Genomic DNA, 18463 nt, shown 5'->3' with positions numbered 1-18463 from the left:
AGTATGTTTGTGTTCCAATACAATTGTTTAAACATCCTTGAATCAGCATACATTTATCACAATTGATGAAATTAGGTTACACTTAACAAGCACAAATATAAATCTTAAATAAGAACAAAACTAAATGTAACCTTAAAGGCAACATGGTGGCTCAGTGGTTGGGCACTGTCGCCTCACAGCAAGAAGGTCAATTTTCCTGTGTTTGCGTGGGTTTCCTCCGGGTGCTCCGTTTTTCTCTCACAGTCCAAATACATGCAGTATAGGTTAATTGAATAAACTAAATTGGCCGTAGCGTATGTGTGTGAATGAGTGTGTTTGGATGTTTCCCAGTATTTGGTTGCAGCTTGAAGTGCATCCGCTGTGTAAAACATTTGCTGGATAAGTTAGCAGTTCATTCTGCTGTCGCTAAACCTTACGAATAAAGGCACTAAGCCCAAGGAAAATGATAATAATAATGGTAATAATAATAATAAAGTAGTAATAAAACAATGTCAAATGGATTACTTCTGACATACAAACTTAAATATATTTGCAAAGTTTAAAAACATAAAACAATAAATATGAATTCCATAAAATTGCTTAAATTCTGAATATTATTATTATTATTATTATTATTATTATTATTATTATTATTATTATTATTATTATTATTATTATTATTATTATTAGTGTAGCTATTTCTCAAACATGGTAAACAAAAACAAAGCAACAACAAAAATACAGTAATATTATAATATGTAGGGCTAATGTTGGTTGAATAGACTTTAAATTGCTCCAAAATTGGCAAACAATTCTGATTCTCATTGTTTATCGACATAATTTTGCATGCTCACACTCTAGTGTGTTTAAAAACGTTGTTACAGGTATGTACTGAGCTTGGTTGTAAATTGTTTAGATCAGGGGTGTCGGATTAAGTTCTTGGAGGGTCACATCACAGCTCAGTTTAGATTTAACCCTAAAGATGGGTCCCAAATCACATACTTATGCACTATTCTTTGTCATTTAGTATAAATACTGTAAGTAGTGTTCACACTGAAAACTCTAAAAAGAATAAGTGCACTTTAAATACCCGGATGATGCACTTATTCAACCAATAAAATGAAGCGTGGAATGTTGGACACTTCACGCACTCAACAGTTGCAACTTTGCTCACGTAGCGGAAGGGGCAGAGCTATCGGGTGCTCATGTTGGATTACTGTATTTATTTTTAATTGTGAGAGCAAAATTCTCCTACGAGTGATTTTAGCTTCTCCCAGTGGTGAATGATGTTATACTCATGTCAGGTATTAGTTGGTACTTTTGTCATTCGTTTCACTAATTTGGCAACCGTCAAACGTCATCCGAAAAACAGTTTGAATTTCCGCTTAGTTAAAAAAAAACATTAGTGTTTCATTTAGAACAATACTACATACTTATAATATGCTGTTGAGTGTGTAAGTGCATAAGTGTATAGTGTACCATTTGGGACGCAGCTTCAATAAACTTTTATAAACAAATTTCGAGTGGAACATAAGCATATCAGTAGCTATGTTTCCATCCAAAAATGCAAATTAACTTTATGAGCGAAACTGGAATATCGCATAAAAGATGTGTTAAAAAGCAGCGTTTCCATCCAACGAGCCAAAGAGAACAAAATCCTGACTTCTTGATTACCTGGTGCCAAATATCAACAGTAAAACAGGAATTTGCTGCAATAGGAGAAGCTGTGTGAATCTTTTCTTCATTTATAAATGACTTGCACCTCAGAAGGCAATCCTGACACGCAGTGAATGTGCGGTGGCGTTTGAAGGCATGAGACGCGGAGCACAGATGCTCTTGATTCTAAAGGTAATAAATAAAATAATAACACTAATACTGAAATGGTTAAGGCATTTCAGAATGACCAAAACAACATTTCAGATGTTTTACAATGTGCTCAGCTGCTGGTTTGTCCATTTACGCACATTTTCATCATCACATGATCTCTTATAACAAAATCACATGACCTTTTTTAATGCACATACTGGAATTTGTTCGGTAAAAGTGTTTCCATCGCAGTTTATACACATCTTTTTTTATCGAATAAAAAGTTTATCAGTTATGCGCACATGTTTTTTATGCACATTTTCAAAATTTATGCACATCTTGGCGTTTCCATTAGCTGATTTTTTTATGCGCATCTCCAAAAAGCACATAAAAATAGGTTAGTGAAAACGTAGCTAGTGACCAGGCTAATTCATCATTGACAATCTTATAATTATCCAATCAGCACTAGAACAAGCCCCTATAAATAATCAGGTATGTCCTACGCCGTTATCCTTAGCATCCCTTCACCACCACTGCACACTTTTAAATTAATTTGCTTGCACTCAGACCCCTCTCACTCTCTCTTCAGACAAGGGGAATAACACGAGTTAGTGTCCTTTTGAGCTCAAAGTGATGTCCGTGGACAGCACCCCAAAATTATTATGTCAATTATCTGTAAGTGCGAACTCTTGAATCAAACACACCTGATCAAACGAATTGAGTCGTTCAGGCTTGTTTGAAATCCACATATAATGCCGCAGTCATACTAGAGATTGTTGCAGGATTAAACAAGATGATTAAAGATTTAAAAAAGCGAGCGATTGCTCCATATTTTACATTTTTGTCCAGAGAGGTCATGTTTTGATCCTCGATGTGATGCCAGTCAAGTAATGCGATTTCGCAGGTTAGACGTAACGTAGAAAAACTTGTCGCACAAGCTTGCATTTCCGGTCTGACGCATTCACCTGCACATGAATGGAAGTCTATGGGGAGAAAAGTCCAGTGTGACCGTGGCTTGAGTGTGTTGAAGCATGGTTAGAACTAAATTCTGTAGGGCTGTGGGCCTCCAGGAACTAAATTTGACATAGCTGGTTTAGATTATTTCATTATGTATTTGTGTTGATTAGATTTATAAACCATGTACACATCTTGCTAAATGAATGCCTGCAATTTAACAGATTTATATGTGTTTGTATGGTCCTATCTACAGTTTCAACTCCAGATGTTTGACATAGTCTGCAGTACATCATGGGCCAGCCGGGATAAGTGCTGTGAACTACCAGGATTGGTAAGAACCCATCAATTGGTATTTTGTATTAATATATGCTTTATGAAATCATATAAGCCACATGTTAATCAGCTTACATTAATACCCTGTCTCTGTAAGGCCCAGACATTTAAATCCAATCCTAAGCGCAATGTGAAACTCAAATACGACTAGCACATTAAGTGATCATTATGATATGCTGAGAGTCAATCAGAAACATGTACCAATGCCTTGGTTAAGTAGTTTGCAGCCTGTTGTTTGTTTTTCGCATGCACATATAAAACGGTCATCAGCATACATTTGAATACTAATAGAAGGACAGACTTCTTGCAAGTAATTTATGTACAAACTAAGCAGGATAGGGCCCAAATTGATTCTTGAAGAACTTCACATACAGATTATTTACACTGATTGTCTATTTTCAAGATGTCCCCTTTTTGTCAAATATGAAGTCATCTATTTAATAGCCTCTGAGGAAAGATGTCCACTTTGAGAGTAATACCTCATGATTTACTGTCAAATGCCTTTAAAAAAAACACTGCTATCTTACAATCACTCCTATTACTCTACCACTATCAAGTTTGGATATTCTCCAAAAAATAACCACTAGCAGATTCATTTGAGTGATTAGATCTAAATCCAAAGTCAGTTAGAATTTATTATTGATGCATTGATTGTTGTGACATGCATTTAACTTTTCAGTGGGCTCTTTCTTTCTTTCTTTTGGCTATATTACTTAAGACACATGGTGCATAAAAACAAGCAAACAAACAAACAAAAAACACTTTAATACCTAAATAATACCTACAGTATAGCTCTAGAGCAATGGTCTCAAACTCAATTCCTGGAGGGCCGCAGCTCTGCATAGTTTAGCTCCAGCCACCTCCTCACACCTGCTTAATAGTCTCAAGTAGTTTTGAAGACCTTATATTAGATGTGTTTGATTAGGGTTGGAGCAAACCTGTGCAGAGCTGCAGCCCTCTAGGAATCAAGTTTGAGACCTATGCTCTAGAGCAGTGTTTCCCAACCCTGTTCCTGAAGGCACACCAACAGTACACATTTTCAACCTCTCCCTAATCAAACACACCTGAATCAACTCATCAGAACATTAGAAGAGACTCCAACACCTGAAGTTAATGGGTCAGAAAAGGGAGACATCCAAAATAAGTACTGTTGGTGTACCTCCAGGAACAGGGTTGGGAAACACTGCTCTAGAGTACTGTCTATTTTAGCAAAAAAGCTAACTAAAGTTAGGTGGTAATCTTGCCTTCATACTTCAGTATGAAAATTGGGGCAAGTTGGAGACAGCCCTGGTGTAATTGTTAGAGACTTAGAAGTGGGATTCATAGGTCGCAAGTTTGAGTCTCTGCATTTATTGTAAGTGGAGGAGTGAATAACCAGTGCTCTCACCACCCTCAATACTACAGCTGAGGTGATTCCCCTTGAGTAAGGCACCGAACCTCTTGTTCGTTCACATACTGTATGTAAATCATTCATATAAAAGCATCTCCTATATGCTTAAATATAAATTTACTTTCATAATCTGTTACAAAACCAAGCGTACTTTAACAGAATTTTGTGCGTTCGCATTGTTAACATTGTAGATAGTTGATATACTGCAGCACTTCAACATTAGCATATAGGCTACTGTATACTGTGGTAGTTGACATTTTAGCAAACAAGCTACCTTTCATACTCTAGCCATATAAATGACAAATATTTAGTTCTTTATTATTTAAGCAAGCTGAGAGAATTTGTGTCAAACTTTCAGTTGTGCTTTAGCATTAAAGCTAATTGACATACTTTAGCTGACAAAATATCAGTCATACTTTAGCAAAATGGCTAATGTACATACTTTAGCTGACAAAATTTTAAGTGATACTTTAGCCTTATAGCTAATGTACATACTTTGGCTGACAAATTTCTGTTTTTTAAAGCTTCTCTGCTACCATCTTAATATTAATGTCTTGCAGTTTTATGTTAATAATATCAAAATGGTCAATGTTCTCAAATATTCTCTTCATGCCTCTTTTCGTCTGAAGCATGACAGAATGTTCTGCTAGTGATTTTCAAACCAGCCATTCTGGCAATTGTCCCTAACTTTTAAGATCCATGACTGTTCTACAAATAATTCAATTATGTAGTCTTGTTGCAGACAAATAGACTTGGTCCTCCATGGATAGGAAGAACAATATCTCCAGATCGCTTGCTGTGCTTGTGCGCTTGCGAATTAATGACTTGAGGGAATTGCACAGACACCCTTGGTTGACTTGGACAAATAAAGTTCTGTTAGATTCCTAGGGAGGAAATAGTCTGGTGTTTGAAATGTTGTACGACATGTTGTTTTGTTTGTGTTTTCCTCAGAGAGTAGAAGAGGACTGTCCTGCCATGCCCCATGCTTGCACCTGTGCTCAGGACAGCAAAGGACCACCTGGACCCTCTGGACCACCGGTAAAAAAAAGCAAACAAACACTGCTTTCAGCTCACACATATATCCAGACTCAGAATGGCTTTGGTAAACTTGATCACAGTGGGTGGATTGTGGAGATTTGTAACACAGGGTTTGTAATTACTTTAGCCAATTATAAATGAACTACATTGGTGGCAGTGAGTGCTGAGGTGACAGTTGTTGTTAGCTTTAGTACAAAACATGATTTACAACACAAAATAGGAGAGAGACAAAGAGAGAGAGATTAGTTTCTTGACTCTTTTTTTTACAATATGATCAGGTTTTAATAAAAATATTTAAAGATGTCAAAACCAACCATTTGGCTTAGTCCCTTTATTAATCTGGGGTCACCACAGCGGAATGATCCGCCAACTTATGCAGCATGTTTTACGCAGCAGATGCCCTTCCAACAGCAACCCATCACTGGGAAACATCCATACACTCTCATTCACACACATACACTACGGACAATTTAGCTTACCCAATTTGCCTGTACCGCATGTCTTTGGACTGTGAGGGTTAAACCAGAGCACTTGGAGGAAACCCACGTGAACACGGGGAGAACATGCAAACTCTACACAGAAATGCCAACTGACCCAGCCGAGGCTCGAATTAGTGACCTTCTTGCTGTGAGGTGATCATGCTACCCACTGTGCCACCTTGACGCCCAGAATAATACATTTACAGTAAAATAAAACTTTTGTCTACCAAAGCTTTTCTATCTGACAATTTCATTAACCTAGCTAATACTTTAGATGATGACATTTAGCTGGCAAATTCACTTTCATTCCTTACAAAATGTTAAGTTAGCATAAAAAACTTGTTAAATTTGTGGTTATCATGGTTTAACTATACAATCTGTGTCCTGTCTGTGTGATTGTCTGTGTGATTACAGTTGGTATACTTTGGTTTACAATCCAAACTTTCAAAGTTAAACTTTAAAATTAAAGCCAGCTAACATATTTTAGCTGTTAACTTGCTATCATAGATTATCATTAAAGGTAATGACATTCTTTATCTGACAAACTCATATTTTATGTTAGTTGACATTTAAGATGACAATCTTGGCATCGTCATTAAAGTTAGCTTAACAAACCTGCTGTTAGATTTTAGCATTAAAGCTGACATACTTTAGCTGGCAATCTCAGTGTAATTTTTTTCCACATTAAAGCTAGCTGATGAGCTTCTACTGGCAAGCTCACTGTTACAGTATGCTTTCACATGAAAGATAGCTGACATACTTTACTGACAAACTCACTGTTAGGCTTTAGCATTAGTTGAAAAACTGGCAGCTTTAGCATTAAATTTATTTGTCATACTTTACCTGACAAACTTTGTTACGATTTAGTATTAACACATTCGACAGATCTGCTATATAGCATTACAGCTAACTGACATACTTCAGTTGACATTTCCACTGTTATCCATTAGCATTAAAGAGCCCCTATTATAGGTTTCTGAATATCACCTTCTATGCAGTGTGTAACACAACAATAAGTGAATGAAAACGTCCAGCTGAGGTTTAAATCTGAAAGTGCACCATGTTTAAAACTTTTGATTCTTTAGCGAATTAGTCGACTCAGAGTCGAATAAATGAATCAAGTTAGTTTAAAATCTTTAGTGTCAACGCATCGACGTCGAAACAGTACATCACCAAATATGTAGTTCCAGATAAAAATGTAAACTGTAAAATGTGTACGCACTTTCCCTTGAGACACAAGCGGAGCACAGGGGATCAGGGGACTGATAATGACGCGAAGATGATGATCACTAACAGACGGAGATTTGGCTATGGGGAATAAAGGGTTAAAGTTCATTTTTACCACATTCAACATTACCACAGTATAAATAGGCAAAATAGGGGCTCTTTACATCTTGTGGAGCAAATTTAGTTGGCCAGCAAATTTAGCATTAAAGCTAGCTGACATAGTTTTGCTGACAAACTTATTTTTCTACTTTAACGTTAAAGTTTACTGGCATACTTTTACTTTAGCATTATTGCTAACCTACATACCATTGTTTAACTACAGTAACTATGTTTTTTTGTTTGTTTTATTTGAAGTTTAACCCTTAATTTTCACATGTTGTTTACAAACTTCCTGTACTACTATGTGTTAACATACTTTAGCTTACAAATGCAGTCTTGTACACTACCTGACAAAACTATTGTCGTAGTTCCCAGTTATAAGAGCAACAAATTATAATTGACTTCAAGTTGATCATTTAGAAAAGTGGCAGAAGGTAGATTTTTCAGATGAATCCTCTGTTGAACTGCATCCCAATCATCACAAATACTACAGAAGACCTATTGGAACCTGCATGTATCCAAAATTCTCACAAATCAGTCAAGTTTGGTAAAGGAAAAAAAAAAATGGTTTGGAGTTATATTCCATATGGGGCATGTGAGAGATCTGCAGACTGGATGGAAACATCAACAGCCTGAGGTATCAAGACATTTGTGCTGCCCATTAAATTACAAACCACAGGAGAGGGCAAATTCTTCAGCAGGACGGGACTCTCTCTCATACTACAGCCTCCACATCAAAGTTCCTGAAAGCAAAGAAGGTCAAGGTGATCCAGCATTGGCCAGCCCAGTCACCATACATGAATATTATTGAGCATGTCTGGGGTAAGATGGAGGAGGCATTGAAGATGAATCCAAATAATTTTGATGAGCTCTGGGAGTCCTGCAGGAATGCTTTCTTTGCCATTCCAGATGACTTTGTTAATAAGTTATTTGAGTCATTGTAGAGATGTATGGATGCAGTCGTCCTAGCTAATAGAAGTCATACACAATATTAATTCTTTTTTCACTGCACCATGACTTTATATTCTATACTTTGCATTATTTCTGTTTAGTGACAAGACTTTTGTAAAGTCAGACCTTACTGTCCTAATAAAATAATTAAAAATCAAGGCATGATCATATTTTATTTTGGTAAAATAAATGTAATCTAGAGCAGTGTTTTCCAACCCTGTTCCTGAAGGCACACCAACAGTCCACATTTTCAACCTCTCCCTAATCAAACACACCTGAATCAACTCAGCAGAAGATTAGAAGAGACTCCAACACCTGAAGTTAATGGGTCAGATAAGGGAGACATTCAAAATATGTACTGTTGGTGTGCCTCCAGGAACAGGGTTGGGAAACACTGATCTAGAGGCCTTTGCCTTTTATATAAGCCACTTCTGATATGAAGACTTTTGTCCGGTAGTGTACATTGAGTACTTTTTTGAGTAGTGTATTAAAATGCAACAAATTCCCATCAGATTTGTTCACATGATGATGATATTCAATAATAATGGTTAATGTGGGGCTTGGACCATCAACCTTTCCATTTTTAGCCTAAACCACAAACCTTTAGAGAAAACACTGAACATGTTAAGAAGGAACATGACAAGATTAAAGATATAAAATGAAATGAGAATTGTAGAGAGATTGTGGAAAAAGTCCCAGCATTAGATTGCTCAATTCAGCCCGTGCTGCAGGTTGAACTCGATATGATGGGAACAAATAAATGAGCTCATTTGGAAGGCAGCATCGTATGCACCCTGAGGGAAAATGTATTTCTGAGGCTTCGAAAAGGCCATGGTGTATAAACAGCAGCTCTTTTGAGAAAGTCATTACTTGGAGATCGATTTATCAAAAGCGATTAGTCCACTCCTGTCCTGTCTACGTTTATAGATTCCTACATCCAAACAAGCCCATTTCCTTGACCAAGAGCCGGTTGCACTGAAAACGATTGCATTTCAGTTTTGTATACATTATTTCTGCATCTTGATATTAATATTACTGTCATGCATTTTGAAAGCTTTTCTATGATTACAGTGGCCGCTTGGATAAATCAAGAATGTCCTGTTAAGTCAACATACGCGTCTCTCATATGAATATTTATGCTTCTGTATTTACGGCCTCCACAGCAGCAAAAGTGCGTTTTGAGCAAGCTCATGAATCAAATTTTTCAATGATAGTTTTCAATGATAAGAACTACCTTATTGCAGCTTTGGCCAGTGGGGATTCAAGTAAAGTAAACACAGTAAAAGGAAGACATGAAAATGGGGTTAAGTTACCAACCGTGTCAAGAGGGGCTAGAGTTTGTGAGGGTCTTAAACAGGGAAAGGTCAAGGAGACTCTCTAGTGACCCACGGGCAGAATCCATCTCACAGAATTTTTGAAGTTGCCAATTTTGCAGTGTTTGAAAAGTACATAGATTGCCAAATAGACAGTAGCTACTTTCCAAAAACAACACTTGAAGGACCATTTTCGAAATCACAGGTGTTCTACTTACATTTATTTTTAATCATTTAGGAGACACTTCAATTAAAATTGACCAACAAATGAATAAAACAACAGAAGCAGGTCCCATGCTCCAATGCAGTACAAGCTGATTATTTTTATGTTTTATTTTTATTTTAATAAATACATAATTAGGAAAAAAATCCTAGTATTAAAGTGTGAAGGTAGGGCTGCACGATATTAAAAAAATTTAACATTGCAATATTTTTATTTTTTATTTTGCGACATATATATTGTGATATGAATACTATTTCACCAGATGACTTAGGCCCAATCCCAATTCTATTTTTGTACCCCTACCCCTTCCCCTGGCCCTTTGAACCAAGTGTGAAGGGGAAGGGCTTCAAAATTTAGGCGGTACGAGTGCTGTTACTGGCAGAAAATCGCACAGCCAATCAGCTTATCAGCCAATCAGATTCAAGAACCAGACAAAACTGTTGTGTATTTTTATATATATATATATATATATATATATATATATATATATATATATATATATATATATATATATATATATATATATATATATATATATATATATGTATGAAACTGTGTGATCACGCCTGATTTCCGATAAAAACATAAAAATCAAATTTTCAAAATAATAAAAAATGTCATGTTTTCATGTTTAAATTCATAATTAGACAACAAAATGTCTCACAAATGTGTCAGTCCTAGGACCCCTAGGGACTAGTTAAAAACACTATACAAATGAACTTCAATTATTTCCTAAGAACTAAGAAATCAATATTAGGTGGAATTATAACACACAAAAATTGAAACATTTGATATGTGTGTATGTGTGTGTAGTTAAGGGGGCTATTTAAAATAGCTAACATATAGATTTTAAGTAATCCCAAGGCCTTCTTTGAAGTGATCTGAGGTTCTTGTAGTGTTTCCTTCTAAAATATACTCCAATATGCTTTGTTTAATAAAAGTTCACAGTCTGTGATGGTTAGGACACTGCTTATATAGGCAGTGAGGAATTGAGCTGGAGTTTACAATCTCTGTCTTCATATACTGTATGCCACAGCTCTTGTCATGAAAACCTGTATGATTATTTGTCTAATTGTGTGTGTCTGACTCGCAGGGCGGTCCTGGTATCAGAGGTTCAAGAGGAGATCGGGGGGAGCCAGGCCTGACGGTAAACTACACATACTTTCCCATATGTATCTCGTATCTCATATGCAGGGCCACCCAGAGTTGTCATGATTTCCTGAATAGACAAACGCTCAAAATGTGGAAATTTATAAATAAACACAATGCATGTGCCTCCATGTTGTTTTTGGAATGTGCGAGTGAGTAAATCTCACCCTCTCTCGTTCTGCTTTTTCTGAGAGCTTGCTTTGTTTATTTGTGGCTCTCCGTCTAACTGTAGTTTCCTCTACAGAAAAGTCCCTCCAGATGTGTGTGAGCGCGTATGTGTGTGTGTGTGTGTAAGAGAGTGTGTGCTTGTGTGTGTGTGCATGGAAGTCCAAATAAAGCTGAAGCAGACATCATTTCATTTCACGCTCCAAAAATTCATGTAAACTTGGTCCAAATGACCATGGCTAAGAAGTTTGTCACAAGCTAGACTGTGACGAGTGTCTTTTGCTTCCTTGATTATTGCATCCCTGATGGAGAAGGAGACTGCAGGGCATTCACACTTTGTTTCAGCAGCTCGGCTGGTGGTAGGCCTTAAACGTTACGTAATTATATTGAGGGAATTAAAGCCGGCAATGAAACTGTGATGATTTTGTAATGTGGTTATTAAGCATCATTAAGATAATGTACTCACTTTATGTCCAAGGGCTCTCAAGGACTGCCTGGGGAGATCGGACCACCTGGACCACAAGGGCCTCCGGGTCCTCAGGGACCAAATGGGCTGTCCATTCAAGGGCCACTGGTAAACCTGCCAGCAACATTCATTTCTTCGGAGAACTCAGATTGTTACACTAGAACTACAGAAGCAGTCATTTTGGCGATTTGAATAACGGTTAAAATAAACCCCATACTAGCACTCTGGCACCTTGACTTTTCCTAAAGGTGTTAAACACAGTTATTTTATTAAAATTGCAAAACACAAAAGAGTTCTGATTATTTCTACATTGAATGACCATAATTGTCAAATTGACGTCATGCATTTCATCGTCCACTATTTTTGTCCTGTGGCTTTGATTATGCACGCCTCTGTTGCCTAGCAGCGTTCTGCTAACAAAAGCAAAATATAACTTCAGATATGTCCTTCAAACTTTTAAAAAACATCATATTCGGTGTGGTAAAAAAGCTTTGCTCTCCTGTTTGCCAGACAAAGTTAGGTACACATCTTTGCAGGCAGTCTATAAACATGTACACAATTATAAGATACACTTACCAGCCACTTTATTAGGCACACCTTACTAGTTCCGGGTTGGACCCCCTTTTGCCTTCAGAACTGCCTTAATCCTACATAGCATAGATTCAACAAGGTACTGGAAAAATACCTCAGAGATTTTGGTCCATATTGACATGATAGCATCATGCAGTTGCTGCAGATTTGTCACCACATCCCAAGGGTGCTCTATTGGATTGAGTTCGGGGGACTGTGGAGGCCATTTGAGTACAGTGAACTCATTGTCATGTTCAAGAAACCAGTCTGAGATGATTCACTCATTATGACCTTCAGAAGAGGAGTACACTGTGGTCATAAAGGGATGGACATGTTCAGCAACAATACTCAGGTAGGCTGTGGCATTGACACGATGCTCAGTTGGTACTAATGAGCCCAAAGTGTGCCAAGAAAATATCCCCCACACCATCACACCACCACCAGCAGCCTGAACCGTTAATACAAGGCAGGATGGATCCATGCCTTTATGTTGTTGATGCCAAATTCTGACACTACCATCCGAATGTCGCAGCAGAAATTGAGACTCATCAGACCAGGCAACGTTTTCCAATCTTCTATGTGTGAATTGTAGCCTCAGTTTCCTTTTCTTAGCAGACAGGAGTGGCACCTGGTGTGGTCTTCTGCTGCTGTAGCCTCATCCACCACAAGGTTGGACATGTTGTGCTTTCATAGATGCTCTTCTACATTCCTCAGTAGTGACGAGTGGTTATTCGAATTACTGTTGCCTTTCTATCAGCTGGAACCAGTCTGGCCATTCTCTTCTAACCTCTGGCATCAACAAGGATCACTGGATATTTTCTCTTTTTTGGACCATTCTCAGTAAACCCTAGAGATGGTTGTGCTTGAAAATTCCAGTAGATCAGCAGTTTCTGAAATACTCAGACCAGCCCGTCTGACACCAACAAACATATTACCTTCAAAGTGACTTAAATCACCTTTCTTCCACATTCTGATGCTTGGTTTGAACTACAACAGATTGTCTTGACCATGTCTACATGGCTAAATGCATTTAGTTGCTGCCATGTGATTGGCTGATTAGAAATTTGCATTAACGAGCAGTTGGACAGGTAAACCTAATAAAGTGGCCAGTGAGTGTATATTACAAAAAGTTGTATTTTTTTAGGGTAGTGACATCATAGAATATGATGACAGACATTCAAAGCTTAAATCTACAATCTCAGTAGCTTTTCTATTCTAAAAGTTATGTTTGTTATATTTTATATAAATGGTCCTAATAACTACTACAACCATTCTAGGACTCATAGAAATCTGGTATTTCCAGTGTTAAAGGCACAGTGCATGCTTTTTTATGATATATTTGTAATGCAATACTTTTTTATGTTGATCACTTTTTTTAATCACAGGGTTTGATCAGTTAAAAAAAGAAAAAAGAAAACAAAAACAAACATGAGACCTCCACCAACTTCCCAGATCGCAAAAAGCCTGTAGATTGATTTGTATGTAAAGAACTCAGTTCTCTGGAAAATCAAAAGGATGTGGTGTTTACTTGCACTACCAAGACACACTCTTCCATTCTTTGATACATGAAACAATATCAAATGGACCTTATAATCAAACAGAAATATGAAGTTAATTCTAATTACCTTGTCTGTTGACGTGAATGAAGTGAAGACTTGTGCAAACGTTCACATCACTACGATTTTAAGATGCTTTCTTAAATGCTGTTTTCTTACAACAATTTTTTCGTTCATTTTTTGTTATCGAGATTAAAGAGTATAACATATACTTGCATGAAGCAAGCTAAGAACTAGAAAAAGCTTTGCTGTGAGTGTATCGGCCAATACACTACATTCACATACACTCTTGTCACACATGCTTGGTGTGATCAGAAGCAGTACATTTCTAGCTGCAGTTCTTCTGAGCACCACATGTGTCGCTAACAACACAAGTTTCTAAATTTAGCCCCTTTTAAAATATTTTAAAAATTATATTATACCAGATGTTTGCAGTGACACTCAAATATAGAGACATCTGTCTTGTTATTTGCCTCTTAATTGATTTTACCTGTTAAATGAGCAGTATTACGTTTTTTAGAACCCATGCAAACACAATGCCCTTTTAATTTGTTGTTATATCACTCAAAATGGTAAATCTTGTTGCTTTAAATGACCACAACAAACTTTTTTAATATAATGTATCAAAAACTAGGTGTTTTAATCAATTTTGACGTACAATAACTGTTTACTCTAAGAATAAAATGTATAGTTAATGATATAATGTAGAGATAATGATAAACAAAACCCTAACCCCTTCCATCTATTGAAAAATTGCTCTGAATATAGAAAAGGGAAAAGCTAGTAAAATAACAACATAGAAGTATGATGATGTTGGAATCAGTTCCATTGTTTTCAAGCTGATAAATGATCTTTGACAGCCAATCAGAATCAATCCTGCTTTAAAGAGCGTCTTTGTTTAAAGTGACATCTGACAAAGCTATAGTAACAACTTTGATACATTATTAAATTTGATAAACTTTAATAAATAAATTATGAACTTGATCAGGGTAAAGTGTGACCCATTGGATTGATGTCCAACGGCTGTGGAGCTGAACTCCCAGTTTTTTACGCCATCATCAAGCTACAACTTTAATAATTTATTTTTTATATAAGTGACCTCTAGTGGTGAAACGCACCAACTGTGCCTTTAAGCAGAGTTTGTTTTGTTCTTCTTAATAATTTTACCTTTTTTTTCCTTTTCAATTCTTCTCTCCTCAGGGGGCTCCAGGAGAGAAAGGAGAGAAGGGTGAAATAGGTCTGCCAGGTCCTCAGGTACGAAAAATATATCATCCGCCTGTCTCATCAGCACTCTCAACAGCTTCATAACACCCACACAGTCTCTCATTAGCAAACCCCGTCCCCTCCGTCACACAGTTATAATTATCACAGTGCTGTGAGTGTGTCGCTGCCAGTGATAAAACCACGCATGTGAGAGTGCAGCTTATCTTGAATTGATGGAAACTAGAGAACATACAAACATAGACAATTTCCTTCAGTCGACAGCCTAATAGAATCAACTAGTGCCCTTATAGCAGTGTACTCAAAAGTATCGACTTTGGTACCAATCGATACTGAAATTTTAAAAATGTCTATTTCCCACTAACAGTTGAGCGCTGTTAATAGCACTCCTACACACAGCTGATTGGCCATTATGCGCACATGCTCGATGCAACTTTGAAACACTCCAGTGTCCGTGTGCTGTGTGTGTCGAAGAGTGCAGAAACGACGACCTTCGCAGTCGATCACAGTCGTTTCTGTTAAGCATGTGAACACAATGGCCAATCAGCAGTGTTTAAAAACGCACTCAACAGCGCTCAAATGTTGGCGGGAAATGGATGTTTTCAAAATTTCAGTCCCGACTGGTACCGAACTCAATACTTTCAACACTACTTTATATAACACAGGCTCAATGAAAATATGTGCTTCAGCTCACATTGTTGCGAAAACGTACTTCAATTTAAGTTAAGACTGCAGTTTTATAATTAATGCAGTTAATGCCAACAACGTGTGCAGTTTCACACTAATAATATTTACAGAATATATTATTGAAGACTAACAGATTGTTTTTGTGCGGTTCTTTGCACAACAACTATTAAAAACCACTAAATAGCTTTTTGTCTATAGTTGGTCAGTTTGCTCGGTAGCTCACCTTGTACAGGGTTGTGCTTCATTGTCCAGAGGTAAAAGCAAACAGGGTAAAACTATGTGGTCACATTGTGCTGTTTTCCAGTGTTTGCTTTTAAAAACGCTGTTGTTTACAATTGTTTTTTCTTTGGATAAAGATTTTATTGATGTACTGTTTATTAAGTTAGGATGGAGCAATATTTGTTCTAGATACAACTATGTGAAAATCTGGAATCTGTGGGTTCATACAAATCAAAACATTGAGAGAATTAATGTCCAAATTAAGTTCTAAACAATATAGATTACTAATTTAAAATTGGGTTTTGATACATTTATGGTAGAGAATTTACTAAATGTCTTCATGGAACACAATCTTTACTTAATATTCTAATCATTTTTGGCATAAAAAATCTATATATTTTTTTATCTCATGTGTTTATCATATTGTGTGTTTTACATCATATCATGTATTTTTGGCTTTTCTACATAAGACTGATTTTGTGGTCCAGGGTAACATATAGCATACATTTTTTTTTTGTTTTCACTGTTATTTATTTATTTATTTTATCAAATAAATGCAGTCTTGGTTACCCATACTGTATGAGACCTTTTTTAAAAACAAAAATCTACCTTCCCTAAAGATATTGTGAATAAGGAAACCAAACTTTGACAGATGACTCTACCTTCTCATTTCAGCTTACCGCACTTCGCTGATTAATGATAATAAAGTATTTCGACATGAAAATTGTGATTTGAAAGTCTTATTTGAGGGAGAATCTAATGCTGTGTGCCTAAACTCAAAAGACAGTTCTGAGCAGGCGGGATGAAATTCATAGTTTTGCCTCAAGCAGGCTTTTATGCTTCTAAAGCCTCTTTCAGAAGCCTGTTAAAATTCTCCCTTTTCTGCGACAACCAACTGCTGCTTTTCAGATTTCTGCTGAAAGTGTCACCAAAAGGCTTCACTAAAACATTCACAGTGACAGTTCCATTTGTTGAGGAACGGCTGTTTGATGTGAAGCCAATGACAACCACTCAGGAAAAATCCCCTAGAGTTCTTCAGGGTGACAAAACGAACATCCTGGCTTTTCCAGTGGTCAAAGAACAAACACACACACACAAACACACACAAACACACACAGAGTTCACACGAAGCCTACCAGTACAGATGTCTTGGCTTGAGATGCATATCCTCCTTTAAGCAGAGGAGCCACTTCTATTAGCATCAGGTATTGAGAGCTTTGAGAGTTATGTTGACTGTAAGAAAGAAGTGGTCTTTGCAGTATTGCTGCACAGACACCCGGAGTTCTCACTCAGGGTTAATATTTCCTGTCAGCCTGAGAATTAAATTCATTGGCTGCTGGTTTCCAGTCTCCCATATCATGTGCCGCATCTTCTCCACAGTCTCAATCTGTGCCGCCGGTGCTGAGAGCTGTATACAACACTGTTAGCGATGCCCTCACACATGCTTTCAGAAATTACGAGTCCACTTGTGATGAAGCAGAGCCCATTTTAGCCTTTTGGACAGAGAATCTGTGTGGTGGGTGTAGATAGATATGGGGTTATGTGGAGTTGAGCTTCTTGATTTGTTGCTGAACTGATGAAATGTAGTGTCTTTATGAAGAAGGCTGGGTTTTCATCTGAAAGAGCTCATTTGTGCATTAAACCAGAGATGAACTGAAATTTTAGATGACTTTTTAGACTGTGGGTTTGGTTAAACAAAAATGACAACAAGCAAAAAAGCTCAATTTTAAGAGTAGAGATAATTGCTGAAATGGTCATGTTGGTGGTAGATATTTAAAACGTGTTGGGGTTTTTTGTTGATTGTGTGAGAACCATCCCATGCTTGTTTGACTATTTTAGATATACACTACCTGACAAAAGTTTTGTTGTTGATCCCAGTTATAAGAGTAACAAATAATAGCTTGATTTGTAGTTGATCATTTGGAAAAGTGGCAGAAGGTAGATTTTTCAGTGAATCATCTGCTGAACTACATCTCAATCATCACAAATACTGCAGAAGACCTATTGGAACCCGCATAGATTCTCACAGAAGTCAGTCAAGTTTGGTGAAGGAAAAATCATGGTTTGGGGGTTCATTCAGTATGGGGTGTGCGAGAGATCTGCAAAGTGGATGGCAACATCGACAACCTGAGGTATCAAGACATTTGTGCTGCCCATTACATTGCAAACCCCAGTAGAGGGCAAATTCTTCAGCAGGATAGCGCTCCTTCTCATACTTCATAACTCAGCCTCCACATCAAAGATCCTAAAAGCAAAGAAGGTCAAGGTGCTGCAGGATTGGCCAGCCCAGTCACCGTAGATGAACATTATTGAACATGGAGTTAGATGGAGGAGGCATTGAAGATGAAATCCAAAGAATCTTGATGAACTCTGGGAGTCCTGCAAGAACGCTTTCTTTGCCATTCCGGATGACTTTATTAATAAGTTGTTTGAGTCATTGCAGAGATGTATGGGTGCAGTCATCCAAGCTCAAGGGAGTCATACAATACATTACTTTTCCACTTCACCATGACTTTATATTCTATACTGTACATTATTTCTGTTAAGTGACAAGACTTTTGTCTTAGCAAAGTCAGATCTTACTGTCCTAATTAAATAATTAAAAATCAAGACATGATCATATTTTATTTTGGTA

The 18463-nt window shown here is 37.1% G+C and overlaps 1 protein-coding gene across 3 annotated transcripts in view; it reads left to right on the top strand.

Moving 5' to 3' along the window:
• The window catches only part of col14a1a (collagen, type XIV, alpha 1a), a 281087-nt gene that overhangs the window by 224946 nt on the left and 37678 nt on the right, over positions 1 to 18463 (top strand). For all 3 annotated transcript variants that reach the window (XM_056474872.1, XM_056474873.1, XM_056474874.1), the window contains exons 35-40: positions 2996 to 3073; positions 5417 to 5503; positions 10889 to 10942; positions 11424 to 11468; positions 11588 to 11683; positions 14902 to 14955. In XM_056474872.1, the coding sequence (XP_056330847.1) occupies positions 2996 to 3073; positions 5417 to 5503; positions 10889 to 10942; positions 11424 to 11468; positions 11588 to 11683; positions 14902 to 14955 (414 nt within the window). The remainder of the gene's footprint in view (positions 1 to 2995; positions 3074 to 5416; positions 5504 to 10888; positions 10943 to 11423; positions 11469 to 11587; positions 11684 to 14901; positions 14956 to 18463) is intronic.

The sequence above is a fragment of the Danio aesculapii genome, chromosome 16 (genome assembly GCF_903798145.1).
Source record: "Danio aesculapii chromosome 16, fDanAes4.1, whole genome shotgun sequence".
In the NCBI taxonomy this organism is placed as follows: domain Eukaryota; kingdom Metazoa; phylum Chordata; class Actinopteri; order Cypriniformes; family Danionidae; genus Danio; species Danio aesculapii.
This window is presented reverse-complemented; position numbering and strand designations above follow the sequence as displayed.